The sequence below is a fragment of the Dipteris shenzhenensis genome, chromosome 5, assembly GCF_047967505.1.
Source record: "Dipteris shenzhenensis isolate YYH24624 ecotype China chromosome 5, Dip_SZ_1.0, whole genome shotgun sequence".
NCBI classification, from domain to species: Eukaryota; Viridiplantae; Streptophyta; class Polypodiopsida; order Gleicheniales; family Dipteridaceae; genus Dipteris; species Dipteris shenzhenensis.
Genome location: NC_141600.1, coordinates 9,833,133 through 9,846,656, shown reverse-complemented (window position 1 = coordinate 9,846,656; position 13,524 = coordinate 9,833,133). Strand labels below are relative to the sequence as shown.

The 13,524-nt window shown below is 39.1% G+C and overlaps 1 protein-coding gene across 1 annotated transcript; it reads left to right on the top strand.

Moving 5' to 3' along the window:
- Positions 1-9,412: 9,412 nt before the first annotated feature.
- LOC147901600 (pentatricopeptide repeat-containing protein At2g33680-like) lies at positions 9,413-13,222 on the top strand. Its single transcript, XM_087375365.1, has 2 exons — positions 9,413-9,737; positions 9,849-13,222. Exons 1-2 carry the CDS (start codon positions 9,596-9,598, stop codon positions 12,962-12,964), a joined length of 3,258 nt encoding a protein of 1,085 aa, XP_087231491.1. The 5' UTR covers positions 9,413-9,595; the 3' UTR covers positions 12,965-13,222.
- The last annotated feature ends 302 nt before the right edge of the window (positions 13,223-13,524 follow it).

The following is a 13,524-nucleotide window of genomic DNA, read 5'->3' as shown; positions in this document are numbered from 1 at the left end:
GAGTGGTCCCACAAAGCCCAACCCCCACCTCTCAAATGGTCCATATGCTGGAATAGGCTTCAAGGGCCCAAGAATCAATTGTCGCCTTCTAAACTTTTGGCATACTTTACAACTTCGACACCATTCGTATACATCCTTATGGAGGCATGGCCAAAAGTAACCTGCATTAAGAATTCTCCTAGCTGTGCTCACTGAAGCAAAATGACCGGAGCATTCATGACACATTTTTAGGATTCTCCTAGTCTCCATGGGATGGACCACCCGACGGAGCACCTTGTCTTTTCCCAATTTATAAAGAATGTCATCAACAATAGTATAGGGACAAGCCTTTCTTACCAATCTCTGCTTTTGTTGTGGAGTTGAACCTCGAGGAAACATGCCTTCTTCCACATATTGCTGAACATCTTGCAGTTCTGGCCATCTAGTGTCTACCAAAGAAACCACCCCTCGGTCTTGTACTACAATGGCTTAAGTAGCTAACTCTTTTGCCCTTTGATTTTCTTTTTTGTTTATATGAACAAGCTTGCAAAAATAAAATTGATTACATAGTGCCATAGCCTTTTGATTAAGCTCCTTCAAATGAGGACTTCTTGTCCTGTAACGCCCTTGCATTTGCTTTATAATAAGCTGAGAATCTCCTCTTACTTCCAATTCTTTAACTTGACTTTGAAGACAACCCTCCAAACCAAGAATCAAAGCATTATACTCAGCTGCATTGTTAATTGTGATACCTGGAAGCTCTTGTCCTCTTGCCCACACCTCTTGACCTTTAGAATTCATTAAGACTATTACCTTGACTCCTTGTTGGCGTGAAGGACTAAAAGCCCCATCAAAATACAAAACAAGAGCTATTGGTGGTGTATCCCTTTCATCTTTAATGTTCTCCTTACATTTCTTTTCTTTTCCTAGGTCCTCCCGTCCCGTGAGCAAATCTGCCATAGTGGACCTAATGGTATTTTCAGTGTGACAAAAGAGAAAGAGAACTCTTGAAGCTCTAACAACCATTTGGCAAATCTCCCCCTAGGATTAGGCTTGCAAACTAGATATGCTAATACAGACTGAGAGGTAAAAAAGAAAAATGATTGAGGTAATAAATAGGAGCGAAACTTTCTGACTGAAAACACCAAAGAGAGAGCTTGTTGCTCCATTTCTTCATACCTTGTTTCCACCTCTATAAGTTGTCGGCTAGCATAATAGATGGGTTGCATTCTACCTGTCTCACCTTTTTGTAGCAATACAGCACCAACTGAATGCAAAGATACACTTGGATTTACATAATCAGAAGGCTTCAATATTGGGCCCTTACTCATGGCCTCCTTAAGTTGCTGAAAAGACTCTTGTTGCTCCACACCCCATTGGAAAGAAATTCCTTTTCTTGTCAACAAATTCATGGGATGCACTATCTCTGTGAAATCATCACAAAAGCATTGATAATCCTTGCTCTTTCCTAGAATTTTGTGAACACTAGTGACACTCTCAGGACTTGGCAATGCCATGATTGCTTGAACCTTATCAGAATCCATTTGCAGGCCTTCTTTAGACACAATATGCCCCAACAAGACTTAGTGCCTCAGCTTGGATCGCCTTAAGCATTGCACAATTGGCTTGCTTTCTGGCTTCAACTCAATATTGTGCTCCACAAAAGAGACTAGTCGAACCTGTGAATAGCTTGTTGCAAAGAGACATGGAAAATCATCTAACATATCCAAGTACTGGAGCTTCTCACTACCTGATAGAGAATCATCAAGAAGCTCTTCATTGCGTTGGCATCATTTAGTGTGCTCCCCATCCTCTACATGAAGTGTCTCTACAGGATCTTCTTGTACCACCCCCTTGTTCCCTCCTGACTCATCCCGATCAGCACTAAAACAAAAACCAAAGGCCACTCCTTCCACTTCACCCTCTGAACTGAACTCCTCGGAGCTACACCATGTCTCTTCTTCTTCATCGGTTAAGCTCGAACTCTCTGATGTTGAAGACTCCTCCATGACAACTTCCTTTTTGTGGCTTTTGATGTTGTAGCACACCTTCTTATCATTTCCCTGCAAAATCAATTCTCTAGTATTCCACTTTTGAACACCCTTCACCTTGCGTAGCCAAGGCCTTCCCAAAATCAATGGATAGGCACATGCATCTGGCTTGGTAGGGATCACCTAAAAAGTAGTCGGCACAGAAATTCCACATACATCCACTTCTAGATTCTTCACAACTCCCAAGGTCTTTACCCTAGTGTTGTCAGCCAATTTAATGCGATAAGGAGAGGTAGTACTATAGTATTTTAAATCAACATCTATCATGGTCTTCTCACTCATGACATTAATTGATGCATCTCCATAAATGTACACATTAGAAATCACTTGACCATCAATGATCACATCAATCACAGGTACATCATCACCAACATCTATATCTACCTTTTGAATAACAAGAATGGCACTTTTATTCTTTTTCTTCTTTGACACTCTTGTGCTTGCTAGCTTTCCCCATTCTTTCTGTAGTTTTGGAGACAAAGCAAGTAATTGACCAAAGGTGATATGAGCTTCCTTTTCTTTAAGGTCGGACAAGTCATAGCTTCCAATGCCTTGTCTTGAAGGAAAGTTTGACTGGCTAATTCTCCTTCTAGATGCCCTCTTTTTCTTAATACGGCATTCCTCTTCTTGATGTTCCTCATCTACTTCTTCCTTGCTTTCTTCTTCTTCTTTTGCTTTACCACGCCTCCGTTTAGCCATCATTACCTCTCTTTCCTCATCCCCTGAAGAAGCTTCTAACAAGGATACTTGTTTTTCTTCTTTCTTTCTCAATCTAGGACACTCAGAGCAATAGTGACATTTTTCATTACATTCATAGCAAGTGACCCCACTCTTATCTCGAGGCCTATCCTCACTCTTTGGTGCTCTAGTTGTCGTGCATTAACCAAATGCAATTTCAAATCAGCAAACTCTACCATCAATTGGGAGATATTATGATCTAACTTAGAGGACTTTGGTACCCAAGAAGTGCCCACTACCTCCACCTTAGGAGTTGAAGCTGTTGAAGACACAAAAGAGGATTCGATCTTTAGAGAAGCTTCTTTCTTGGTTGCAATGCGAAGTGCCTCCATGTATGTTGTTAGATCTTTATTCATTACTCTTGAGCAAAGACGAGGCTCCAAATCCATAACAAATTTGCTCATCTTTAAGTGCTCCATCCTTGAGAGACTTTAAGGGGCCAATGATGCAGATGCCACAGCTCGCAAAGCTGCCCTTTCATACTTTGTCCATAAAGTTTCATATCGGATTGCCAATGCAGAGACCCCATCTCACCCTCTCCTTGATAGAACCGATCCAATTTCAACATCAAAGCATTTGGCGACTCCACTACTCCAAATCTCTACTTCATTGCTACCACCACTTGGTCTCAGTCCTCCTTGGTAAAGTTCTCCTTGCTTCTTGATGCCACCACTTGCATTATTAGGGGAGAACCATTTGATGGAAACCTTCGTTTGCTACCTGACCACTCATTGAGCACATATGTACCTTGGGCATCTGAAATGGTCAATTTTCACAAGTACACAATTGCAAATGTTATGGGGACTATTGCAATTGTGATAATCAAAGTTGCAACTGAAGAGGAAATGGGTGACCAAATCATTGTAGCATATGGACCTCGTGATGAAGATAGAGCAGCAGTAAGTTTCCTTCATAGCACTTCTTATTTACTTCTTTCCATCAAATAGAATTGAATGTGTTGCTATTATTGAAACAAAATTTTATCGACATTGCAACCATCATTTGTGAATGAGAGGAACGCCACTCTCACTCAACTCATACAAGAATTCAATGAAGAAGGAGTGGTTATGTACATTCTCAAGAATGTATCCTTCTTGAAGGCAAAAGCAACCATTTGTGTCTTTGACTTTACAATACTAGCAAATGTTCCTGATGAGCCCACAAAGGATGCTTTGAAGAGTGCATTCATGAGCCAAGTTTCTCGCTTGGGTTATGGAACGAGGGTACATACTTCCAATTTTCCAAGTAATTTAATTATTTTATTGCCATTGCTAACAAATGTTTTTTGTTGGCACAGGTGTTTGGTATTCTATACTTTACAAATGTTAACGCATACTTGATCGACCACGTTTGGCTTGCGGAGGGGTTTGAGTGAGCAGGGATCCGCTTCGTCCCTATTGCTATTCATGCCAAAGCCCTCAAACAATTGATCTAGTTCCTTCTCTTACAGGAGATATTGTTTACCGTGGAGGTGAACAAGTGCCTGTCCATATTCGAGGTGTATATGTTGACATTGTTCTTGGGTTGACTTATCCCTTCCTACAATTGTATGAAGGAGACTTGATAATGGCTAGGAGTAAACTCAAGACTACTAAACCTAGTGGAAGCTTCACTATTAATAGCTCTGGCTTTGTTATTGCATTTGATGCAAATGCATGATGTACACCTTTCTTTATGAAATTGAATTCAATCTACATTTTCGCATGCAAGTCCTTCAAACTTCTATTTGAAATTTTATTGGAATTTGTAACTATATTTTCATAAACAGCATGGAGATTTCCAAACTTCTTCTTCAAAAACATCTAGTCCATAACAAAAATATCTTGGTTTCTCATCCAATGCATACGAATTTTCTCATATGCCTCTTACATTTCTTTCCAAGTCTTTCATATGAACAAGTACTTACTCTTAGCAACATTTCAAAAGAATGGGAAACAATAAATACACCATGGCACATGTTCACTTCGATTCATGGAAACTATACCTTCACAATTGAAAATTTTGAAAAGTGGTCTCATAACTTAGCTTCATCTTGTGCATTAGTTGTGGACATTCTTCAACGATTTCACTTTATATTTGGATCACGTTTGGCTCTACTAACATATGATGGAATTAAGCTTTCAAAGAAGAATAGCATAGGCAACAAAGAACAAGAAAAACCTTACACTTTGCTAATAAATGAAGAAATAGATGGTTGCACAATCCAACCTTTGATACATTTAGAAGCCAAACGTACTTACAACAAATGGTCTTCAGAAGAGGACTTCCTAATAAAATACCTTATTGCACAAAATCCTATGCTCTCAACTAAAACGATAGTACTTTGTTTTCAACTAGCTCTTTAGAATGCAAACACAACAATAATACAATTATTAACAGAATTTATAAGTTCCAGCCAATCGTCTTACAACCACAAACTCTTCCTTTGAAAACAACTCAAAGAATAGAAACATCTACAATTCAACAAGAAGTCATTGGACAAAAGAGAAAAAGAATACATGTTTCATACGAGCAACAATACTTCAAGAAGATATTGGTTACTCGAACATTCCCATGTATATGTTGTGGATGCTTAAAATTTCAAAATAAAATGATTAAAGTAAAGCCACAACTACTAATATTTCTTCAATCAAATGAAATAGATGTGGCGAGCAATCAATCTTGTATTAGGTGGTCATGTACACTATGCTACAAAGACCTTAAAATTCGAAAAATTCCACCACTCTCTTTAAAAGACATGCAAATGGTTCCAAAAACAAAATTCACAAACAATCTAAATGATATTGAAGCACGCTTAGTCTCAATTAGAATACCATTTGCTCAAATTCAACAACTATCATATGAAGGTCAATATGGATTACATGGAAGTGTAGTAGATGTTTTTGTTGATGTTGATAGGGCTCAAAGAGTGCGCCAAGATTTCTTACTACTTATGATACCATTGCTGTAGCATTGAAGTGCAAACTTTTGTTCAAACATAATTACATGAGCGGTGTCGTGAGACCAACATTTACTATGCTAGCGTTGAAAGAATTACTATCAAATCCCTTATACAAACAAAACAATGTTCGTATTAATGATCTTTGGAAAAAACATGTAGAACTCATTCTAGCAACTGAGCACATAAGTGAAAATCAAGATGAATACCTTCAAGAAAAAATGGAACAACAAAACCTTGACGAAACAATGGAAGAACAACTTCTCACGGATACTTTAGTCCACAGCATTTATACAAGCCAACAAGTTGTTGACTTTGAAGGACAAACTATTGAAATTACACCTTCAGAAGGGTTTTCACCTTTAAGCATCTTCAAAGACAAATATTGTGAAGAGCTTTCATTTCCTACGCTATTCTTTGGAAACCCACGACAGTATAACATTCCCAAACATATCTCCTACCAAGACATCACAAGGTGGGAGCTCACAAATGTAGACCGTTGATTTGCTTTTTCTATAGAAAACCTCTTCTTCAAAACAATGAAAATTTTAGTGAGACAAGTTCTATCATCATCTTGGGTTCGCATGCAAAAAGCACAAACACAAGGAATAGCGCTACAAGTAAAGGATGCTTTATTGGATACAAGCATTGAGGAAATACTTCATTCAAACATAGGATACTGAGACTTCTTCCACCTTAGAACATCAGCAGACTACAAGCACTACCTGAAAAAAAAACTTTTTGCAATGCTTAGACAATTAGGCCCCCCAACCTTCTTTGTGACACTATCAACAGCAAAAAAACTATGGGAACCATTAATCGAAGCCATCCAAAAAATAAGATTGGACCCGCTAGAGGAAAATGCAGATTCACAAACAAATATTCGCAACTTGCTTCGAGCAGATCCCATCACCACAGATCCCATCACCACAACTCAATATTATGTCCACAAATTCTAAGCACTCAAAAATGTTATAAGAAAAGATGAAACAATTCTCAGGAAAGTTAGCAATTTCATCTTCATCCTTACAAATTTCCAAAATAGAGGTAGCTAACACGATCATGGACTTTTGTGGATTCAAAATGCACCCACTTTTGGAATATCTTCTAATGATGAAATTGAAACTTTTGTTGACAAATACATTTCGACACACATTTCGCTTTTTCCATGTGATAAAAAAGAAATTCAAGTACACAAACATCGTAAAACATGCTTCAAGAAGAAAAAAAATGTCGATTTAGTTATCCTAGACCACCCATGTATACGACAAAAGTGTTAGTTCCATTTCAACATGACCTACGAACAAATAACCTTAAGAAACAACTTCATTTAATTAATTCAATTTTACTACAAGAAGACACACAAAAATTAGACTACTATGCATACTTAGAAACTTTAAATATGACAGAAGAAGAGTACATTTTGGTATTGCAATCATCTATTTCACAACCTACAATATTCTTAAAAAGGGAACCAAAAGACATTTACACCAACAACTTCAATCCTACTCTCTCCCACTTATGGGACGCAAACACCGATGTCCAATTCATTCTTAATCCTCATGGCGCAGCAGCCTACTGTACATCTTACATAATGAAAATGAACAAAGAGACCACTCTAGCAGTTTAACAAGCACTATCACAATGCATCGATTCCAATGCACCACCTAACAAAAGAATAAGAAGAGTGGGTAACGCAATCTTGAATACTCAACATATAAGTTCGCAACAGGCTGTATATCTAGCACTATCCTTACCACTCTATACATCAACAAGGCAATTTCAATACATTAATACCAATCCACTAGAGAAAAGAACATTGTTACTAAAGCGTACAGAGCAACTCCAACACTTGAACCCTGAAAGCACAAATATTTTCTTCGATGACATTATTTTAAAATACTTGAAACGCTCAAAAAATCTACACAACATTTGCTTGGCCTCCTTCGTTAGCAACTACACAATTTTTTGAAACACAACCAAAAAAAGGAAAAAAGAAAAAAATCATAAGATTCAACAACTACAGCCAAAATAAATGCCCAGAAGATTACTATAGAGAACAATGTCTTCTATTCCTTCCATATCACAACATTGAACCAACTCTTGAAAACATTACCTCCACATGGCATGATATGTACAATGACAACAAACATATAATAGATCCAAACAAAATACAATTCAACAAACTCATTCCAAAAGTACCATCAAATTCAACAACAACAACTACTACTACTACATCATTCAATGATGTGGAAAGAAGCAAAAACATTGGAAATTACGATATTGGAATATACTTACAAAAAATTCCACCATCTAAAAAGTATGTCGACAACAATTTCTTAACATACAAAATTCAATCAAACAATGATTACTACACCAACTTTAGATTGCTCAACAATGAACAACGACTTATTGTCGAGGATTTAATGCTAAAGAAAAGATACTCTCCATCAAAATCATTCCATTTGTTCTTAACTGGAAACACAGGCACAGGAAAAATATTTACACTACTCACCATAGTGCAAGCACTTTTGCGAAACTACTCGCACAAACAAACACACAATGTCCACTATCCAAAAGTTCTTCTTTTGGCTTACACTGGTAAAGCTACTTTCAACATAGGTGGGACAACTATCCATGCAGCACTTCATCTTCCACTAATGGCATCCCACTGTACAAGCCTCTCTGCAGAAAAATTACAAGAACTATCACAATTCTATCAAGATCTTGAACTTGTTGTCTTTGACGAGGTGTCATTGATAGGACATAGCACATTAGTTACAGCGGATCTACGCTTGTGAGAAATTAAACACAACCACCTTCAGCCATTTGGAGGACTTGATGTTTTATTATGCGGAGACTTATGCCAAGCTAGCCCCACAAAAGATGCATGGATCTTCATCAACCATTCAACACAAACATCAATGTAAACATCGTTCTGGAAAGATAATGTCTTCCAATATGAGCTCGCAACTCCAATGCATCAAACAAACATGCAATTCATATCTCTATAAATAGAATTAGAATGGGAGATCATACACAAGAAAACATATCCTACATTAACAACAACTATCTAAGACAAAACTTCTCCATGGTCCAAAACAGCCATGTCTTGTTGCAATCCCTAAACACACGTGCATTCTAGTCTTCCACAAACATACTTACTTCAAGAATTGCATATAAACCCATCAACGCAAATATCATTACCAGGATTCACATGCTTGCAAAAAACAAATGGTGTTGGTAAAGCAACTTGTTACACCAAAGACACCCAATTGGTTCAACATTACATCGAAGACAAAGCATCCCAATACTTACTATCTTCAACACAAAATACTCTACATTTATTGCCATAATAAATGTATATAACTCTCCGTTGTCAACAATTAACACACTACTATCATCACTAGAAAAACTAATTCAAAAAATCAAAAGTAATATACCAACAACAATAATAGGAGATTTCAACATAGACTACAACAAACCAAACAACAAAAACATAAAACTAACAACTTACATGAACAACAAAAACTTTACACAATTGATTCTTCAACCAACTACAACAAATAACCACATTTTTCACGGTTCTAAATATTTACCTATTTCATTATTTCTATCGATTCACGGCAGGCCTACAGAATGAAATGCATCTTGTTAAAGAACTCTCTCTCCCCGTCTCTCTCTCTCACACACACTTTGCAAATCTCTTTGCATTTGCAATCGGTTGCATCGTCCATACTTGTACGCACTTGTTACTTAATCTTGTAGCATAGAATTGACATCATCGCAAAAGTTGCCTTAATAATGGAATCTAAATCGCTTAAAGTCTTATAGGGACCTGTTGTCATCGCAAAAACGATTAGATGAAGCACCTGAGCTTCTGGTACTTATGCACCCGAGATGGATGCCTGTGTCAAGGGAGATCGTCCACTCTCTTCTCCAGGGATGCATTCAAAAAAAGGATCTGGAAGGTGGGAGGAATGCGCATTCCCTTATGGTTAGCAGCGGGCTGGCGTCTCTGGGCATCCTAGGTGACCATCTCATTCGACTTTTTGCCTTGTGTGGAAGCTTGCTTGAAGCAAATATAGTATTTTGCAAGATAACAAAACCAAGTGTTTATACATGGCACGCAATCATTTCAGCACATTCATCGTCTGGAGAAAGCGGGAGGGCTATTACACTGTATCACAAAATGCAAGAGGAGGGCATCAGACCAGATAATTTCGTCTTCTCATGTATGTTAAAGGCATGTGGCAGCATCGGAGCATTGGGAGAGGGCAAGTTAATACATGGCCAGATAATCAGAAACGGGCTGGAATCACCCAAAGTAGTTCAGACCACCCTTGTTGACATGTATGCGAAATGCGGGAGCCTTAAGGAGGCATTATTTGTCTTTAATGAGTTTCCAAATCGGGATGCAGTACTGTGGGGTGCAATGATTGCAGGATATTCTCAACATGGTGTTCCTGCTCTTGAACTTTTTGACAAGATGCTACAGGAGGGCATCATGCCTGACAAAGTCACATTTTTGAGCATCTTAAAAGCTTGTGGCAGTGCAAAAGGCATGGAACAGGGCAGGCACATACATGAACGTCTCATCACAAGTGGGTTAGAGTCAGACATGGTCGTTGGAAACACACTTGTTGATATGTACGCGAAATGCGGTAGCCTGGAGGATGCAAGCAAGGTGTTTAATGAATTGCCAACTCGAGACATGGTGTCATGGGGTGCAATAATCACAGGATATACCCAGCACGGTCTTGGTCATCTTGCTCTGGAACTTTTGGAAAGGATGCAAGATGAAGGGCGAAGTCCAGATAACGTCACTTCTTCATGTTTCTTAAAGGCATGTGGTAGCATAGGGGCTATAGGTCAGGGAAGGCTGATCCACAACATGATAATGAGAGTTGGACTTGAATCTGATGTTATTGTTGGGAACAGCATTGTTGATATGTATGCTAAATGTGGGAGCCTAGAGGATGGACAGAATGTGTTTGAAAAGTTGCAAATTCATAATGAGGTGTCCTGGAATGCAATGATTGCAGGATATGTTCAGCATGGGAATGGTCTTTCTGCTTTCAAACTTTTTGAGAAAATGGAACAGGAGGGCATATTACCAGACAAAGTCACATATTTATGTATCTTAAAAGCATCCAGCTGCATGGGAGCCATAGGACAGGGCAGGCTGATACATGATAAGATTATGCAAAGTGGACTTGGATTTGATGTCGCTCTTGGAAACACCCTAATTGACATGTATTCAAAATGCGGTATGCTGGATGAGGCACATAATGTATTTTCGTGTTTGCCAAAAAGAGATGCAGTATCCTGGAGTGCAATTGTTGCAGGGTATGCCCAGCATGGGCTGGGGAAATTTGCTTTTGAACTCTTTGAGAAAATGCAAGAAGAAGGAATCATACCAGACCAATTCGTATTTTCATGCGTCTTGAAAGTGTGCAACAGCAGTGAAACTTTACAGCAGGGTAGATTGATCCATCGAATGATCATTGACAGTGGACTCGACTTAGATGTGGTCATTGGGAATGCCCTTGTTGACATGTATGCCAAATGTGGAAGCCTAAAGGAGGCACACTCAGTGTTTGACAAAGTACCGATCCAAAACGTGGTGTCATGGGGTGCCCTGATGGAAGGATATGCCCAGCATGGGGATGGTTTGGCAGCTCTTGAACTGTTTGACATAATGCAGCGACAAGGTCTAAGGCCAGATAAAGTTATGTTTTTGAGCATCTTGAAGGCATGCTCCAACATGGGAGCCATAGACCAGGGCATGTTGATACATGGACAGGTTGCTACAAGTGGACTGAATTCAGATGTGCTCATTGGGAATGCCCTTGTTGACATGTACACCAAGTGTGGTAGCCTAGAGCAGGCACACAAAGTTTTTGATAGTTTGCCAAATCGAGATGTAGTATCGTGGGGGGCAATGATTACAGGCTATGTCCAGCATGGGCATGGGCTTTGTGCCCTTAAGCTTTTTGAGAAAATGCAACAAGTGGGCATAAGGCCAGATGAAGTTACATTTTCTTGCACCTTGAAAGCATGCAGCACCATTGGAGATGTAGAGCAGGGCAAACAAATCCATGACCAAATAATCAGAAGTGGTTCTGGATCAGATGTAGTGGGAAATACCCTGGTTGACATGTATGCCAAATTTGGGTGTTTAGAAGAAGCAAGCAACATATTCGACAAATTACTGAATCGAGATGTGGTGTCATGGAATGTCATGTTTACAGGATACATACAGCATGGCCATGGGATTTCTGTCCTGGAACTTTTTGATAGGATGCAAAAGGAAGTCATACAGCCAGATCAAGTCACATTTACATGCACCTTGAAAGCATGTAGCAGCATAGGTGCAATAGATCAGGGTAGGCTTGTACATGACCACGTAATCAAAAGTGGACTAACTGCAGATGTTGCAATTGGGAACACTCTTATCGACATGTATGCCAATTGTGGAAGCCTAGAAGAGGGATGTAAAGTGTTTGATAGATTACCAAATCGAGATGTGGTTTCTTGGAATGCAATGATTGCAGGCAATGCTCACCTTGGCAACTGTAGACTAGCCATCCAGTGCCTTCATGAAATGCAACAAGAAGGCTTGAAGCCAGATGGGTGGACCTATACAAGTATTCTTGCAGCCTGTAGTCATGCAGGTGAAGTAGAGGAGGGTCAACGGCACTTTATATCCATGAGAGAAAATCATGGCCTAACACCAAGTATTGAACACTTTAACTGTATGGTGGAGCTACTTGGCAGTGCAGGACGCCTACATGAGGCACAGAAGCTACTTGAAAGTATGCCGATCTTGCCTGATGTTACTGGGTGGATGACTTTGCTCTCTGCATGCAGAACATATTGCAACGTTAAACTAGGAAGGCTATGCTTTGATCAAGCCATCCGTTTAGATCCCAATAATTCTGCTGGTTATGTACTCATGTCAAATATATGCGCTGATGCTCACATGGAAGACGATGTCAACAAGTTAAGAGAGCTGAGGAAAGGTGCAGGCGCATGGAAAAAACCTGGGATAGCTTGGGTAGAAGTTAATGATAAGGTGCATGAATTTATTGTTGCAGACAAAATCCATTTTCAACGTGATAAAATCTATTTCAAGCTGGGTAAAATAAGAAACGAAATGAAAAAAGAAGGATATGTTCCGCGATTAGATATAATATTGAAGTCAATAGCAGATGAGGATGAGGATTATACCATGTGTGGGGTCGATTATCTATGACTCAAGAATGTACAATGCTTCTGATAGGTCAATGAGCAATCGGCACAGAAGTCATTACAGAGTCTTTTACCCATTCCAATCCAAGACGTGTGAACTGTGCAGCTTAAATCATCAATGAGAGCTACAATCACGAAGCACAGATGTATAGTTATAGATTCTTGTGAAAGCAACCCAGCTCAAAAGTCTTTTTTCAGGCCATTGCTACTCCTTCCCACACCATGATACTGAAAAGGCGCACTGTTCAGCACCAAATCCTTAACCACGATGTATTCTTGTGAATGCAAGCATTTCACAGAATTTTTTCTTTTTTTGTGGGCAAAAAAATATTTGCTTTTCACATAAATTTTGTATCAGGAAGAGGGTTATGTTGCCAAGGCAAAGAATAAAGCTTCTCAAAGGGCAGCCTTTGTCATTCCATAGGAATCTACTTTACCTGAAGTGGACCTGCATGTCCTCTGGTTCAAGTCATAAATTTGAATCCACTTTGAAGTAGCGGACTGTTGGTGCTATCACTTTGCAACCACTAGGAGCTCCACATAAACGAAGCACATCATCAAGAA

Excerpts from the sequence above, each read along its gene's own strand:
- LOC147901600 (XM_087375365.1), top strand. The coding sequence starts at position 9,596 with ATGCACCCGAGATGGATGCCTGTGTCAAGGGAGATCGTCCACTCTCTT. Across the intron at positions 9,738-9,848 it reads GGCGTCTCTGGGCATCCTAG|CACATTCATCGTCTGGAGAA; the intron begins GTGACCATCTCA and ends CAATCATTTCAG.